Source organism: Cryptomeria japonica, chromosome 3 (assembly GCF_030272615.1).
Source record: "Cryptomeria japonica chromosome 3, Sugi_1.0, whole genome shotgun sequence".
Taxonomy (NCBI): Eukaryota; Viridiplantae; Streptophyta; class Pinopsida; order Cupressales; family Cupressaceae; genus Cryptomeria; species Cryptomeria japonica.
Window position 1 is genome coordinate 286,002,002 of NC_081407.1, and position 19,193 is coordinate 286,021,194.

Here is a 19,193-nt window from a genome sequence, read left to right on the forward strand (position 1 = left end):
AGATGAGTTACCTTCTCATGAAATTCAACATCAATATGATCCTCTTATGATTGTGGTTATTATCAACGATACTACTATAAGACGAACCCTTGTGGACAATGGATCTGGCCTTAATTTTTGCGGTGTGGACTTATTGGATAAGATTTTATAAGATTAATGTGGATCGTTCTCTCATCGAACCTGCTTCTATTTCTATTTGAGGCTTTGATAATGTAGCTAAATAATGTTTAGGTGTCATAACCTTGCCTGTTAAGGTAGATCCTCTTATTTTACCTACACCTATTCATGTCATGCTTGGTAATTTGATATATAACCTTCTATTAGGGAGACCTTGGATTCATAGCATTTAAGTTGTCCCCTCAACTTTGCATAGGCAAGTCAAGTTCATTTACAACAATACGACATACACCTTGTTAGCTGATACCAATCTTCAAGCTCCATTAAAATTCAGATCTTCTTGTTCAACTACTTCCCATTCTTCTCCCGATCTTCCGACTTCTTCAAATACATCTATTTCCTTTAATGATCTTGTTCCTTCTAGTACTCCTGATTCTTCTACTCAATCGGAATCTCCTCCCAAAGATATCTTTTCTCTCGAAGGAGTGCTCTCAAATGATGATTGGGGATCTCTAGACTTTAACCCTACTTTTATAGGAGAGTATAGAGTATCTTGGAAAGAATCTAAGACTGAGAAGTAGAAATTTAAGGAGGAACCTAAAGAGAAACCCACTTTGTTTGAACAACTAAGTAACCACTTTGTGGCTGCTTCTAATCCAAATAATTCTTCAAATCATTCCTCTAATTCATATAGCACTGAGACCAATGAGGTGCAACCATCTCTCTCTGATTTGGCATCCCTTTATGGTCCTGGTTTTCACATTTTAGCTAAGAGTGGCTATAATGGCAATGGTTGTGGCGCAAATGAACAAGGAATTAAAGTTCCTTGAGAACTTAACACACATGAAGCTTCATTTGGACTTGGATATAATCCTTCTAAGCACACCAAAGCATCTAAAAGACCATCTCTCAATGTGAATGCTATATTTAGTAGTGATGATGACCTCACCTCAATTAAATCATCTTCTACTTCTTTCAACACTCATCCCCCTCATAAAGAAATCTTGGTGATGAACAAATCTCTTTATGAATCTCCTCAAGAGATTTCTAATCCCACTTATGAGACTTTATCTTCTACTCATTCTAAAATCCCTTCTTCTAGAAATAAGGCTCTAATGAATTACACTTATCCCTCTCCTAAGATTTCTTGTGTGCAAAAAAAGTATGACTCAGTGGCCTATTCTTCTCCTATAAACTTCTCTCTTTCTAAAGACTTTTTAAAATTCATCATCTTATACATGTTTTTAATCTCACTTATAGTAGAGCATTTAACATGTCATATTCAAATACTTCATTCAATCTATCATGTCTTTAAATAACATTAATGACTATTATGTTGCTCATCATTATGTGACATTGGTAGCTCACTTACTGGGGGCTCATTGTCACTCATGATGGTACAATTTCACGTGCAATCATACTTTTGGAAGCAACATAATAGCCTATTTCTATCTCATCTCTTCTCCCTATATATGGGGGGCAAGAGTGATTTCAAACATCTCTCCTTAAGATTAAAATTTCCCCTTTCTGAAGTAGTGTCTTCTATAAGGATTTCTTATTGATTGTAGAGGTGTATTCATATTTGAATTCCTTCTCTCATATTGGAACAAGCATCCCTAATGGGGATCGTAAGTACATATCCTTAATTGGGACCTCCTCCTTGGTGTTGGAAGTCTTTGATCATTCATCAATTTCTTTTCTTCATTGAGAAGTATCTTTTATAATACACCCTTCTATTTTGTGAACGTGCATGTCCCTGATGAGGATCCCTTGCCTTCTTTAAGAAGAGTGTTGCTATAAGTAATATCTCTTTGATGTCATTTCAATCCTCCATTTTTTTCCAATTTCCTTTATGGAGTTGCATTTTTGAATTATATCTTTTGCATTTGTTTTCATTTAAATCTTTCATCTTGTGTTAAAGAGCTCTCAAATCCTCACACTCTTTGTTGTGTTCGAATTGAGGTCTAGTCCTCTTTCTTACCAAATGATTCCCATTAGTTTTTGATCTTGTATCAAATATTCTTGTGAGCATTTGTCATCAATCTTCTTTCACAATTCGATGTGGTAAACATGATACCCTGTTTGAACTCACTAAATTAGGAAGCCAAAACAGGGGGGGCATATAGCTACCCTCGGATTTTCATCACCTTCCTTAGTAAGCATTTAGGTGATTTTGTGATTTTATCTAACATGTGGTTTTGTAGGGTGCGGTTCCTAACTGTGTACTGCAGATACCACTGGGGGCTTCGTTCGACAACTTGTGGATATATCCTTTTTCATTAATGTTTGTTTTTCTTTAATTTAGCTTGCATATGCACGTAGTGTCATATGACTACTAAAGTGGGGGGTTAAATGTAGCGTCGTAAATTGTACACCCTTGCTAGGGTGGTACAATTCTACACTTAGTTTAGCACCCGCCTTAGTGCATTTGCATCTTGCATTGTAAATTCTCTTTAAGCATTTAATTAATTAATTAAATTAAATCTAAAGTCATATTTCATCACTCCCGACATCATAAAATTGGGCCCTTTACCCTAAGTGTGCCCCTTTTTATTTTATTCTTCCAATGAATCATTAAATCATAAACCCTAATTATGTCATATTTCGACCTTGAAGGCTCGATTTTGCATATCAAAACATCTTGAAATCAGCTGTAACTTTGGGATTCGCTCTAATATCATCATATCTAATGGCCTTGAAAATTTTGTGAAAAGTTGGTCGAACCGGGTGAACTTTGCACCTAGTCCCCGACATTTTTCCCAAAATTTTGGGAGCATAATTCTATGATATTATAATGCTTAACCTCGAAAGATTGGCAGGAAATTCAATTCCTAGGTCGCCTTAAAGATGAAATTAAGATCTAGGGTTTCATACATAAGAGCTTTGTTTCTTCATTTGAAGGCATCTAATGGAATCTAGAAAAAAGCTTTTGGAGCGAGCACAAGGAACCTTTTATGTAGTGAAAGAGAGGCTTATGTGGAGTCTTCAACAACATTCAACAACATTCATCAAGCACCCATCAATTATTTGTCAAGCATTCATCATCAATTAGGAGCCTTGAAGACATTGAAGAATAATAGGAGATCACCGATTGACGACTGGTTTGTACCCCTCCCTTAGGGGTTGGGTATGATTTCATGTTGTTTTTATGTCTTTGCATGGGCTTCATTACATCAATTTGCATATTTAAATTCATGCTTTAGATCACTTTTCATCATTGATTTAGAGCATTTACTTTGTCAATTACAAGCATTTAGGGTTTACTCTTTAGGGTTGCTCTAGATTGTTTTCATTCATCTTAGGATCTTGTACACACACTATTTTACTATACAAATCGGCTATTTGTTGAGGTGGAAATCACTGAAATAGAGATTTGATTGAGGCAAAACCCTATATAGCCACCCAAAACCCTATTTTCAGTTACAGGTGTAGGTACAAGATCCAATCATCGTTGCATTTTCAGGTCTGACAAAGCACACAGACACAATCCCGAAGATCAAATTTGAGCAGAAATCAGTGGGTCAGGGTCATGGTGCTCTGGTCCTGCGCCCTGGTCCTCTCTCTGGTCCTCTCTAGGCGCCCTGTTTCTCTCTAGGCACTCTAGTCCTCTCTGGGCACTTTGGTCTTGCGCCCTGGTCCTCCCAGTTTCAGGTGAAATTTGGCATGGTGGAAGCTCAGAGCATCAAATTTGCAAGTCTTCAGTTGCAGCTTTCTGTCAGACAAAACAGGATCGGAGCATGGAATCCCTATCCAAGTTAATTTGGCTCATTTTTCAACACTAGGTACACATTCAAATTCCTCCCCCTTCTCTGCTTCCAGTATCTCAGTTTTAGATCTGTAAGTTTCTGCAATTTCAGTTCATATATGCTTCATTGTTCATCTCCTAGTCTAGTTGATCAATCACACCCTATTCTTCACATCTTATCTTCATACACAACAAGAGCAATAGAAACCCTAAGATAATCCTTGGTTCTCTCTTTCTCACAAGAAGTAGCCAAAGTGAGCTATCTCCCTAGGCTCTTTCGTATTCCCAATGTGTTGGCAAAAGTGGGATTAGGTCCTAGTCACCTGGGCTCGCTTTTTTTCCTCATCTACAAGAAAAAACGTTTTATGTATTTTGCTTTTAAAATTCGCCTTCCTCACTTGTGAGGGTTGATTTGCCTCACCTTCCACATCAAGCTTAGTTGATCCACACCCTTCTTCCTTACTAACTCAAATTGGTGTGTATCCTCCTTGTTAACTTAAGTTGTTGTGCATCCTCTTCTTTGTTTTAGGAGGTTAAAATTTTGGTTAAGCTAATTTCACTTTCCCATCAACCTAAGTTTATCCGCAAGCCCTCCTTGATTTTGAGGCTTAATATTTTATTAAGGAAATTTTTCGCTTCCTATCAACCTAAGTTGATCCACATGCCTTCACTTAGAAAATTTTACTTCCTATCAACCTAAGTTGATCCCCAAGCCTTTTTGTCTTTGAGGGTTGATCCTAAGTTGTTGCGCGCCCCCTTTCTTATTAACTTAAGTTGATGTGCAGGCTCTTGCTTGATGTTTGAGGTTGAAAATTTTCTTTACCTTGATGGTTGATTGATCCTTCAAACTTAATATTTTTTCGCCTTACTTGTTTGTTTAGCTTGATCCACACCCCTTCCATGTTTGTGGAGGTAAATTGTCCAACTCCATTGCCTTAGAATTTTGCTCTCTCCTAAAGATGAAAATTGAAATGCACAAGAGAAGGACTTCATTATACAAGGAAGATTTTATTTCCTTCAAAATCATTATTTTCCTGAAATCAAGGCCTAGAAGGGAATTTTCTAGTTCATTTGCCTTGACTCCTTCCTGACAACCTTGGCAATTCTTGCAACATATCGACATTATGTTAGTCCCAACGGTGTTGAGAGGGGAGGGGTGAATCAACACTTTACCGGTTTTATTCTTTTAAAACTTTTAATTTATCACTAACTTAACATTCATTTATATAAATAACTATTGCAGAAGAATAACCATGCATGAAAGGAAATACAGTGACACCAAGATTTATCTCGTGGAAACCCAAATGGGAGAAAACCACGGTGTGAGTAGTAACTCACAAAATTTGTACTCTTCTGGACTCACAAAATTTGTACTCTTCTGGAGTACGCTCGGTGAAGAGCCATCCCTATTAGGAGATTACAAAGACACTGTTAGGTGCCACCCGGTTAAGGTTTTTTGTTCAAGGACGGTTAGTGCCTTTACCCTATTAAAGGACTTAAGAACATCAATTAAGATGTCACCCGATTAAGGGATTTTACAAAAGGGACCTGTTAAAGTCCGCCCTATTAAGGGATTTTAGTTGCAATGGTTAGAGAGCAACAAAATGATGATCTGCTAAAGTGGCTACACATTAGCTTGATCAAATCACAGTGAAGAATCACACTATGTCTGCATCGGTTGTGTCTGTTCTGCACAATATTGATTTCCTGAATACACCTTCAACTCTGTCCTTTGCCGATTTGTTGATCCTTGGATTCCATATTGCCAATCCTCTATCACTTGGGTCACCACTCTGTGGAACTTCACTCTACCGGTCCTCTGTCACTCGGCTCTGCAATCTTTTAAACTTCCCCTGTGTGCACTTTCACATTATCTTAACTCACCTTGACAACAACCATCTCAAGAATGAGATATGTGAATTTATTGACCCTTCAGTTTGTCGCCAACTTTCCCTCCAAAACATCCCATTCGAAATTCTGTCATCATGCCTTAAATCACGCCCCTGAAATCATCGCAGGAATCTCTGTCAAGACAATTGAACATGCCGATAAGTTCGTCAGTTGACTGGAAAAGACTTCCGGTTTAACTGAACGTTACCAGTTTGTCGGTTACAGACTCTTCTAGTGTACCAATCAAAATTTGTCTAGCCAGTTTCCTCCTGTATACCGATCTGTTCTTTGCTTAGCCGATGGACCTCTACTGTGCCGATCTACTCACCGCTACCCGGTCTACTTATTGCTTGCTGGTTTGCTTACTGCTTATCCTGTTTACTTATTGCTTAGCCGGTTGACCTCAATATCCTAGTCTGCTTACTACCGATGGACTGTTGAAGACTTAAGAGATGATGTTGCCAACAATGACAACCATATCATTTACCGGTCATACAAAACTGCATCAGAATGCCAACACATTATTGACATCTTCCTACAACCTCCAGCAATTTTGCAATGGGAACTCAACCTGATATCTCTTACTCACTAGCAAAGGTTAACGACTAAAGAAACTATTGCCAAGCTAAGCAAACTAAGACACCTAATCTAAGAAAAAATTGGGGATCTCCATTTGCAATGGGGTGATGTGTGAAAACGTCACAACACACCCTCCACAAAAGGAAAGTTGCCCTCAAACTTTTCATGATTATAATTTCTCTACAAAAGAATGAACATCTTTCAGATTATAACAGTAGCAAAAGATATGTTAATATTCTTCAAATGCTTTAACTCACTGTTTCTATGATTTCTTCTCAATGTTACATCTGAAATTTTTTACTCTCAGCAGCCTTCTGTATCTTAATTGCAGGCTATTCATTTAGGCATCTACTATTCTTATCTTTTTTATCAGTGATTCCCTCACTAGTCTTATGTATCTACTACTCAAAATCAGCTTGAAGCTGGTTTGGTTTTATTTCAGACCCCTTCCATGTGTCTAATTTTTATACTTAAATATAAAATTATATTTTTAAAATAAGAACAATATACCATCAAGTATCAAACTTATCCATGTAAGCTAACCTGCCTCAATGATTGCAAAACCAAGAACCACCTCACCCAAGTCACAAAGAATTTGTGAAGTTTGTATAGTTTAGATGAAGCAGAAGATAAGATAAATTTCCTTTTAACCTATCCACTATATATACTTAGAATGCAGCTATAAGATATTGACAGTCATAACTAGCACATGAAAATCATAAATCGAGAGAATCAAATAATGCCTGGGATGATCACTTGAAATCTGGATTCTAAATACATAGAAACAATCTTCTAAATAAGTGAAAAACACTTTGATAGTTTTACGGATCATTTTGGCCTAAACAATGTTAAAAGTCATCTATCTTATCTCCTTGACTGCTTGCTCAATTTTTCAAGGACTTGTTAGTGAAGTTTTCCAAGCCACGTGGCATGTTGACAGCACAAAGAAACTAGTATGCTGTCCTTAGTTGAGAAGTGTTCATTTCATTCAAAGATTTTCTATTTTGGGTTTAAATTTTAAACTTGCCATTTTCTTATTATCCATTCTGCCAAATTCAGTGTTCAATAATTTAATGCTAGTTTCTGTTTTTTCCAGATTGGAGAGTCGTGTTGGGAAACATGGCAAGTTTATGCTTGCAATGCGAGCAAAGTATCCAGACTGTGTACCACCAATGGTGATATGTGGGCATCAATTTGCTATGATTAGTCAATCGCAAGGTGCTCTTCGAGAGTATCTGGAAGCATACAAGACACAGCCTGATAATCCATTGATCAATCTGTGTGTTGGTATGACATTTAATTATGAATACTTTTACTTTTTGGATCTAATTTTTTTTGTTTGTGATGCTTTTGAAATGGTAAAACTTGTTTAGTTTTAAAATATAATACTGAATTGTCTAACTCTATTCCCTTTATATGTTGTAGGAACATCCTTCATCAATTTGGCTCTTGGGTTTCGAGTTAACAACCGAAACCAATGTGTCGTACAAGGTTTTGCCTTCTTATACAACTACCAACGACTATGTAAAAATAATCAGGTTTGAATTATCCCTGTACTTGTAGCTCCCTCTATTTTTAGTATGAAATATTCTGAAAACTAAACTACCTCATTAAATTAACACTTTTTTGCAGGAATCTAATTACAACCTTGCTCGTGCATATCAGCATGTGGGGCTTGTACATTTGGCTGTTTTATATTATGAGAAGGTCCTTGCTCATTATGAGAAGGATCATCCAATCCCAAAACTTCCACACGAGGATACATGCTTTGTATCTGAGATTGAACCTAAGCTTGAAAATTATGGACACTGTGACTTGGGAAAGGAGGCAGCTTATAATTTGCATTTGATATATAAAAATAGCGGTGCAGTGGATCTTGCAAGACAAGTATTGAAAGACTATTGCAAGACTTGATCATGCTAATTTATGAAGAACTTGCCTTCTTCATTGTATGATAATGTAAAAAGGTTTCTATATTAATACATGGCAGAAGTTTACCAGTTCAAATCTCGAACTGATTACTAACCTAATTTTTTCTGGTCTTATTTGGTAATGCGTATCAGATCATTGTGCATTGATTTAAGTTATTGTCTAAAGGGATTCCAGATCCTTTTGTAAGTCATACAGAAAAGACCTTAGTATACGTATTGTTTGGACTCAACAAGGCTGACCATTTCAGACATGTATGGCTATCCTTAGTGGATTCTATAGGGTATGTTGCAATGAACTGTCAAAGCGAAGTTTACAATACAAAGAGACTAGATGGGGGTAAACTTGATCATTTCCTTGTAGATTTAAATCCATCTAGAAGACCAAATCGGGATTTTTGATGGGGCAATAACAACTTTATAATTCATTATTGCCTCTCTCAAGCAAAGGTTTTAAAGCTTGCTTGATGTGGAGAGCGTGCCAGCAGTATTCCAACGTGACCTCTTACTTGTAAATGTAAATCCACACTCAAAAAAACCCACTAGGGACTAGGGACTAGGCTTTTTGATTTATTAGGTATAGCCTCCCAAGTAAAACTTACACAATGTACAATCGATGGATGTTGATAGTAAGGAGTCGTACATGGTTATTATACATAGTTATATCTAATGTTGTTTGTTTCTTACTAGTTATTACAAAAAAGAGAATATATGATTATTACATTAATTCATGCCACATCAAAGACAAATATGTAATGAATGAAGGAATTTTAATAACCTCTACAAGACCAAGTGGTCTAAGGGACATAGAGGTCCAAAAACAAACACTATTTCAGATTTCTCTCTAACTCGGCCCTTTTGTTATGAATCTTGAAGAAGAAATTCACAATTTTGTAAAGCAACAATGTTGTAAGTTTTTATATCTGGAAAGGATTATTTATAAGTTGTTTTTGAAATTGGTTAATGTTCTTGTATGCGGGAAAAGTGGGGCTATGAAACTCAAAATGTGAAAAATGATGTTCAAAGAGCTTGTCCACACACCCACGGGACTTCTTGGTGCAAGTTATGGAATCATAAAGATTGACTCAACTTCCCAAGGTAGGTTTCATGGTTCTCTATCTCACAAGATCCCTCAAGCCAATGTCTTTGCTTTCATATCACTAAGCAAAGTGACTTAGGGATGACAAATGCAAGAACGAGGGATGCTTTAGATTGATATTAACATGAAATGCATCATATTTATGCATGATTCTACAAATGAGTTTAAATTAGATTATAAGATGACAAGGTTAGTAGCAATACTATCCTAACATGATATACTAGTTAATGATTTAAGCTAATGATAACAGAAATGTTTTTAAATGCTTATTAGATTTATTCCTATTATAAAGAGAGGTTAGATGTATTGATAAAATTGAGCATAAATGAGATACTAAAAGTTTGGATCATCTTTGAAATGGAGGAATGAGAGCTCTATTTATAGTGAAAATAAGGCAATGGAAGGTCAGGATTGAAAGTTATCAATCCATGTTTACAATTTCCACCAATGAAATGGTGACAATTGTCAACATAAGACTGCTTGAGAGGAGAGGTAAGAAGCATTAAATGCTTGAGAAGACCTCATGGTTACCTTAGAAGGTAAGGGTTAAGGTTAGGTTAAGGTTATCCAATGGATAAAGTTTTTACCCAAGGGGTAAACTCTTGTGCAAAGGTTAAAGGGATAACCATAGTCAAAGCAATGAATGTTTGATGAGACCCCTAGGTTAGATGAGGGTAAAGTTAGGCAAAAAGTCTCTAACTATGTCATTAAGGGTTAGTTAACCATTAATGGTTTGAAGAATTTGGGGACAAATTTGTAAGAGTCCTTCCAAATTTGGGGGTATTCAACAAGTTAGCTTGTTGAAGGCATAGGGGCTTTAATGCCTTTTGAAAACTTTACTCCAAATTTGAGAAGTGACCTCCTCAAATTTAGGGAAAAGGGACAATGGATGGGTTTAGGCTAATTGATTAGGATTAGATGGATTCTAAAAGAAATTAGGAAGAGGGTTAGGATGCAAGTGGGAGATGTAGGAAAATGCAAGTGGGTGGAGAAAATAGAATTTAAATAAATTAAAATTAATTTATTTTAATTTGGTTGCAAGTTGGGGATTAAATAAATTAGATTTATTTAATTGGGGTAAACTATTTAATTAAATGTAAATTTAATTAAAAAGTAGAGAGAAGGGATTTAATTAAATAAAATGATTTATTCAATTAAATGATGTAAAGGGCTTAAGTGAATTTAAATAAATAAATTGAATAATTTATTTAATTAAATAGAAGAATGCGAGTGATTTAATTAAATTAGATTTAACTAAAATAGAGGAATGAGAATAAAATGAACATTACATATTCATTTAGGAATATGGTCATTTTTATACGTCTACATTTTGTCCCTTTTTGAAGTGACGTGTGTGCACATGTTGATTCAAAGAAAATGATAGGTCGTCATGATTTGGTTATGATCAGTGTGATGTCGTGTCAAGATGTTCATGTCGTGCCCCATATTTGATAAATGATGTTGATAATGCCCCTTCGGGAGATGAATCAAAAATTTGAAAATTTAATTTGTTTTGATAAATTTGATTGCATTTTAAATTTTTGTCTATGTTGAATGCGATAAATTGATTCATCTCCCGATAATGATGTTTGCGAGGGTTAGAAATGAGACCACGAGCAATTTGCGTGCTTGTCCACGCAACCCTAATTTTCATTTACCCTATAAAAAGGTAAAAAGTGATTTATTTTGTCTCATTTGTGTTTGTTGACTTTGGAGAAAGTGACACTTGGAGAAAAAGACAAAATGTCGATTCCTTTTGCTTATCATCGATTCGAGCACATTCGAAGGTATCGGAGGTCCGCCACGTATGGACCACCGGTGAGTCATCCTTTTTTACCTCTTTTGGATTTTTGTTTTGTCATTTTTTTATCATGTTTTTGAATTTTTCCACACGAATTTAATCGTTTAGCACGTCGGGGTTAAACTGTAGCACATACAATAGGTTGCATAGCGTATAGAGTTTAATGAAGTAGGGTAGTGTTCGAGTAGATTAGGATAGCACAACGATAGGTTAGGGTAGCACGTGGATATAAATTCGTGAATCAGGGGCACAGGGTAGCGCGTAGGGGAAAAGGGATAGCACGTAGGAAAGAAGTGGCACAGAGGGTAGTTTAGGTGGCGCGTCGATAGGGCAGGGTAGCGCATAGGTGTAGGCTAGCGTGTAGGGTTAATGGTGTATCGCATTGATAGGAAAAGGTAGCGCATAGGCAGCAACTTAGCATGTAGATAAGAGCGCATGAGCGGAAAAATTTGGGTAAAGTAGGATTGTGGATGAAGAAAAATAGGTAAGTTTTTGTCAATTTTTGCTGGGATGGGTGCGAATTCCAGCCTGCGTGTCTGCTGTCATTGTTTTGATAAGTTGTCCAATATGAGTTCCGATATGGTTTTTGGATAGATAACTCGATTTGATTTGCAATGTTTCAAGTTGATATTGATTTGATGATGATGTGATATGATGTGGATTTTGATATGGATGTTTTGATATGAACTTGATTTGATATGCATTGTTTCAAGTTGATATATATGTGGAACTTGAGTTGTTTTACAAGCTGATATGATTGTGGAACTTGAGTTGTTTTACAAGCTGATATGATTGTGGAACTTGAGTTGTGTTACAAGTTAATATGATTTGATATGGAAATGGATTTGATATGATGTGACACTTGATTAGATTTTCAAATTTTCAAGTTGATATGAATTTGATTTTGATATGAATTGATTTGATGAGGAAACTGATATTGGACTTGTTTTGCTTTCTGACAGGAGTGCATTGGAGTTGTTCAGTCACGAGAATGATTTTTGAGACCGTGGTCATTGATACCACGATTGACACAGGCTGACAGGGATATCATTGAGAGGTGTGGTCTCTCCTTTTTGTTAGAGATGCCCCGGCTTATCATTAACCGGGGTTTATTGATAGCGTTGGCCGAGAGGTGGCATAGCGACACCAATACCTTCCATTCAGCGATAGGTGAGATCACAATGACACCTGAGAATTGCTACAGGATTCTGCGGATTCCCGTGGTAGGTGCACTGTTACCATATGAGCAAACAGAGGAGGGCGGGACAGAGGTACTTCGTCGGATTCGATAGGATGATACGATTTGTGGATATGAGATCCCCTGGTAGGAGTTCATTGATTTGGATTACGCTCCTCTACCATCAGTGTTGGCATGATTCATAGGTGGTTGCTTATGTCCTGACCGTAGGTCAAAGGGACTGGCAGTAGGATGGGGGTTGGTCCTGGAGGACATGGTGACACAGGGTCGCCGATTTGCATGGGGGTCTACTATGCTGGCCCACTTATACATGGATCTGCATCATGTGGTTTACTTGGGGTACAACAGTCTATCCGTTGGAGTTACACTGCTACAGGTATGGGCGTGGGAGCATATTCCCGCAGCCAGGCCACTTGCAGACAGAGATAGGCCTGTTGGGTGTGCTTATGCATACGGATAGGTCTGTTGGGTGTGCTTATGCATACGGATATCGAGGGATAGTTGTCCAACATAAGTTGGGAAAACTAGAGCATTGGAGGAGAGTGTTAGATGATATTGATACGGTCGTCTATTTACCATACATGGAATGCGAGGTATGGGCAGAGGATGGGATGGAGATGCCCTATGTCTACATGTCCCGATTCTTGATAGGGCGGACACCCTTTGTTATTGAGAGATTCTTGCATAGCCGGGTGTTGCGGCAGTATGGTTGTCAGCAGGGAGTTCCATAGGGAGCATGCTTGTATGCTCGACAGAGACATGATATACCAGAGTGGGGACGCACTATTGATAGCGCAGCGGCAGTTGAGGAGTTCTTTCACTTAGCCGACCAGATATGGGACTACGCCTATGGGGTAGTGGACGCAGGGATGACAGAGGAGTTCACCACACTGTTTGCAGCACATGTTGTGGCTAGGATATCAGATCTAGTAGAGATGATTCCCGCTTTTGACAATGATGAGGATGAGCAGCCCGAGAGGCTAGGGAGATGGGGAGAGGGTGGAGAGGAGATGGATGAGGGAGGTGGGGATGGTGGAGGGGATGATGGATTTGATGGTAGAGGTGGTCGAGGTCGGCAAGGGGATAGAGGGAGGAGAGAAGATAGGGGTGGAGATCGGGGAAGGAGAGGAGATAGGGGTGGTGATGGTGGTGACAAAGGGATGCGGGTGGAGAGAGCAGTGCGACGAGCTGTGGTGGATAGAGGGAGAGGAGGTTTAGCTATCGGAGCTGGGGGAGAGGAGAGGGTAGGAGAGGTGATAGCAGCGGTGGGAGGGACTGACAAGTTTAGACAGCCGGCTCGGAGGAGGAGGTCCGATGTGTTACCCCCATCGGCACCAAGGACAGGGAGATGGGTAGGGGGTACCACTTCCCAGGTACCCATCCAGATGCGGATTCCGATGCACCGGGAGGACGCACAGATTAGGTCGCTGCAGTTATCAGTGCAACACCTACAGACACAGCTACTGGCGCATCAGTAGCAAATTATACTGCTGACCACAGAGCAAGATACAGTTCTAGAGCGGTTGGGTCGATCTAAGGCTCGAGCAAAGGCTTTGGAGAGAGCGGTGGCGGGTGGCTCGATGGGAGATACCTTGAGAGAGGTGGCTTTGAGAGCCAAGGAGGTAGAGTATTACTAGAGGCATTACAAGGATGCGGTGCCCATGGAGAGCCGAGTGCCGAGTTTTACAGCTTCGAGATCCAGTCGATCCCGAGAGACTAAGTCGAGGACAGCGAGCAGAGGCGTGACATGGCCTACCAGACAGGATCCTCCTGGAGATCCAGGTGTTGGGACATCTGCGCGAGACCGTCATCCTCAGGAGATAGTCATACCTGAGAGACATTGTCTCCATTGTATTTTGATCATTCTGTTGTACTTGGCATAGACATGACATATTTTGTACATTGATCATTTTTGAGATACATATGACACCATTTTCCTTGATTCTCATGTGATGTGTTATGGATGATGCTTTCTATATGATTTTGATGTTTCTAATATGATGATGATGATGCAATGCTTAGATGTATGTGATTTGATATGAATATGATGTGTTAATGCATGATGTTATGAGATGTATCTTGAAAATGAGATGTATGATATGATATGCTGTGAGATGTATCTTGAAAATGTATGATAATGATATGTTGTGAGATGTATCTTGAAAATGTATGATAATGATATGCTGTGAGATGTATTTTGAAAATGTATGATAATGATATGCTGTGAGATGTGTCTTGAAAATGAGATGATAATGATATGTTGTGAGATGTATCTTGAAAATGAGATGTATGATATGATATGTTGTGAGATGTATATTGAAAATGAGATGTATGATATGATATGCAACTAATTGTAAAATGATGTGCAACTAATTTGAGCATCCTCATTCGGCGTTTGCCATCCCTATATAGTCACATGTTTTTTCTTTCTTTGTAGGTATCATCATTGAGCATTGATTTGTTGGGATATTTTGAAAATTTATACAAGCATAATGGTATAATTGAACCATAATGACCTGAGAAAAATTTACATGATTTTTGATATTGCAAGATAGCACAAGCGTCAAGGTATAATTGAACCAGGACGACCTGAGTGCGGATTGTGTATAAATAGACAAGATTAAATCATTTGTATGCGCAAAGTGGAGTCATGTCTTCAACGATATGCTTTGAATCACGTCTCGAGACAAATATTTGCACAGTACAAGTGATCGCCTCACAAACAAAAAACTAAAAAATATTGGATTTCCCATGACTTTTCTCCAGCTTGATGCATTGTTGAAAAAATGTAGAGGATCCAATAGTTCAAAAAGTTTAAGTGCAAAATAGTCAAGACTTCATGCAAGATGCAAACATTTGATACTTCATAAAATCATCCATCATGTTTTGTGAATCTTTAAGTGATCAATGGTTGGTTTTGTTATTGTTGATCTGTTTGCTGGATATGATTGTCTGAGTTTGCTGCAAGTTTTGATGTTCTGAATGTACTACAAATTTTGATCAATGCTGCCCCTAGCTGAGTTTTCCTCTTAATGCGGATATGTACAATGATTACCAAGCCATGGTGAGATGTGGTGAAAGGATATGTGGATAAACCAGGATAGTGACTACACTAAGTATGTCCTAGATAATGTGATAAAAATGTCGGGCGATGGCCGATAGTGCTTGACTGTGGATATAATGGTTTGGTAGTAAAGATAGATAGAGGAGTTGTCCTCTCACAGTTGCGCCTGTTGCCCGGTTTTCACTAGTTGTTTTTATTGTACCTTTTTATTTGTTTTTTGTTTTTTTTTGTTGATACTTTTTTTTTTTTTTTTTTTGATATTTTCGTCTTTTCCGTGCATTAGACTACTCAAGTGTAGTATTTCTTCAGATGGATGTTGTTAGTTGGTTCGTCGAGCACATCTCCTTCTAAAGTTGTTAGCTGATAAGCACCTGATCCATAGGCTGATATGATGACATAAGGACCTAACCAATTATGTTCAAATTTCCCTTTCTTTTCCCGATCTTGCTGATTTCTAGGATTTTCTTTGAGTACTAGGTCACCAATTTTAAAAATTCTGGGAATGACCTTGTGGTTGTAACTTCTACACATGCGTCGTTGATATGCTTTGAGGTGAGTGTAGGTATGTTGGCATCTTTCATCTAGAAGTTCTAGCTCTTGTAGTCGGTTAACTCGATACTCTTCATCTAGAATTAGGCCTTTCAAAGAGACTGAGAGATTGAATTTCTACCTCCAGGGGTAAAATTGCCTCTGAACCATATACCAATGAATATGGTGTAGCTCTCGTAGGTGTGCGAATGCTAGTTTTGTATGCCCAAAGTGCTAGATTGAGTTGTACATGCCAATTTTTACCTGCACCATTCATTGTTTTCTTTAGGATTTTCAATATTGTTTTGTTGGATGCTTCTGCCTGACCATTCCCCCGTGGGTAGTAAGGTGTAGAGAAACGATGTTGGATTTTGAATTTTTCACATAGTTCTCGCACATCTTGGTTCTTGAAAGGTCGTCCATTATCTGTGATGATGGAACTTGGAATGCCATATCTGCAGATTAGATAATTAAGAATAAAAGAGGCTATTTGTTTCCCAGTCACTGTGGTCATAGCGATTGCTTCAATCCATTTGGTAAAATATTTTGTTGCAGTTATAATGAACTTGTGTCCATTTGAAGGTGAAGGATGAATTTTGCCGACTAAGTCCAGTCCCCACTGGCAAAAGGGCCAGGATGTTGTGAATGGCTGCAGTTCCTGTGCTAGTGCATGTATAAGATTGCCATGGATTTGGCATTTAGGACACTTCTTTGCAAAATGATAAGAGTCTTTTTCCATTGTTGGCCAGTAATATCCCATTCTTAGAAGTTTTTTAGCAAGAGTAGGACCACTTGAATGTGTGCCACAGATACCTTCGTGAAGCTCTTGTAAAGTGGAGTCAGATTCATTACGATCAAGGCAACGAAGAAGAGTACCATCTAGACTTCGACGATACAAAGTATCAGCAGTGAGAGTATAACAGGCGTCTTGCCGGATAAAGTTGCGTTTTTGGTTTCGGGATAGGTCAATGGGTAGGATATTGCTTTTAAGATAGTCATATATCGGTCCGTATAACGGAGAGTCTGAATCGGTCAAGGCGTAGATAACATGGGAATCAGAATGGTCATAGGTTGGAGAGAACAGTTGCTCTATCAAAAACTCGTAACGACTTTGTTGCTCTGGAATTTGCAGTAGTGAAGCGATAGTAGCCATTGCATCGGCTGCTCTGTTGTCCAACCTTGGTATTTGCTCGAAGGTGATGTGTACAAAATATTGTTTGAAATCATCCACCATTCGTTTGTAGGGTAGTAGCTTGTCGTCCTTTGTCTGATAGTCATTGTTGATTTGATTGATGACTAGTTGTGAATCTCCATAGACTTTTAATTATGTGATTCTCCATTCCACGTCCATTTTGATGCCTATAACCAGTGCGTCATATTCAACAACGCTATTTGTGCATGGAAACATGAGCCTATATGATCTTGGTATGGTATGCCCGTCAGGAGTGATGAACAGAATGCCAGCACCTGAGCCATGTTGAGTATAGGATCCATCAAAGTATAGGGTCCATTGTTTGGTGGAAATAGAAAGAACATCCCTGTCCAGAAATTCGATCTCCATTGGTTGTTTTCTAGGTAGTGGTGCTTCAACCAGTTGATCCGGAATTGTTTGTCCTTTGATAGCTCGTCGCTCTATGTAGTGGATATCAAATTCACTGAGAATCATGACCCATTTAGCCAATCTTCCTGTAAGAGCTGCTTTATTGAGCAAATATTTGAGAGGATCAATTTTTGCGACTAGCTTAATTGTGTGAGCTAGCATGTAATGCCAGAACTTTTGAGAAGCAAAAACCACTGTTAGACAAGCCTTCTCAATGAATGTATAGTTGAGTTCATATCCGTTTAATGTCCTATTGATGTAATATATAGCTCGTTCCTTGCCTTGTTGATCTTCTTGTGCCAATAATGCCCCTAGTGATATATCTGTTGTTGAAATGTAGAGAATGAGTGGCTTTCCTGCTATTGGTGGTATTAGAACTGGTGGGTTCATTAGATATTGCTTGATTTGATAGAATGATTCTGCACATTTGGCTTCCCATCTGAATGGTACATTTTTATGTAGCAAATGATTGAATTGTAGACTTTTATCTGCTAGTTGAGTGATGAATCGCCTGATTGACTGGAGCCGTCCTTGTAGAGATCTAAGCTAGCTGATGTTCTTTGGTGGTGGCATCTCCATTATGGCTTGTACCTTTGATGGATCCACTTCAATGTCCTTTGCCGAAACTATGTAGCCTAGTAACTTGTCTGATGTAACCCCAAAGACACACTTCTTAGGGTTGAGTCTGACTTGGAATTTCTCCAATATGTCAAAATCCTTTTCTAAGATGCTTAGATGTTATGCCCGAGTAAATGATTTAGCTACTAAATCATCCACATAGTCCTCCATGAAGGTGTGCATCATGTCATGAAAGATTGTTGTCATTGCTCATTGATAAGTTGCCCCTACATTCTTTAGGCCAAAAGGCATGACATTGCAACAATACATTCCCCAAGGACAGGTAAACGTTGTTCTATCTTGATCCTCTAGGGCTATCTTGATTTGATTATAGCCCGAAAAACCGTCCATTAGTGATAGCATTGCATGGCCTGCTATGAGGTCTACAATTATGTCGATACTGGGCAAAGGAAAGTCATCCTTTGGACATGCTTTGTTGACATCTCTAAAATCAGTGCATATTCTGATACTGCCATCTGGTTTAGATATTGGTACGATGTTGGAAATGCATTCAGCATAGTCGATAGGTCGAATAAATCCGACGTCTAATAGTTTCTTCAGCTCAGCTTTGACCATGAGTGCTACGTGTGGATTCATCTTTCTCAGTTTTTGCTTGATTGGCTTAGCTCCTGGAGCAATGGACAAGTGATGCATGATTAATTGTGGATCAATCCCAGGCATATCTGCATATGACCAAGCAAAGTTGATTTTATTTTCTTTAAAAAATTGGATAAACTTTGATTTTTCTTCCTTTGTCAAAGATTATGCAAGGTGTATGTTTTTGGCTGCTTTTGTTGTACCAATGTTGATTGATTGAGTGGGCTCAATAAATATGGGTGATCGCTCCTGATAATGTTTAGGAAGAGTGTCAAGTCTCCAATCTCTAGGTGCCTTAAAAAGGTTTTCACCCTCAGATGCGTCCTTTATTTTTACTTTTTTGTGATCTATTGCTGCCATTGACTGGTTTTCAGCAGTAGATCTTTTATGTTGTTTATTTTTGTGACTGAGAGACTTGACACTCCCCTA

General features: G+C 38.3%; 1 protein-coding gene across 1 annotated transcript in view; it reads left to right on the top strand.

Moving 5' to 3' along the window:
- The window catches only part of LOC131029625 (uncharacterized), a 158,313-nt gene extending 149,975 nt beyond the window's left edge, over nt 1-8,338 (top strand). The window contains exons 16-18 of the mRNA XM_057960193.2: nt 7,428-7,618; nt 7,757-7,869; nt 7,964-8,338. Of these exons, the coding sequence (XP_057816176.1) occupies nt 7,428-7,618; nt 7,757-7,869; nt 7,964-8,245 (586 nt within the window). The 3' untranslated portion in view covers nt 8,246-8,338. The remainder of the gene's footprint in view (nt 1-7,427; nt 7,619-7,756; nt 7,870-7,963) is intronic.
- The last annotated feature ends 10,855 nt before the right edge of the window (nt 8,339-19,193 follow it).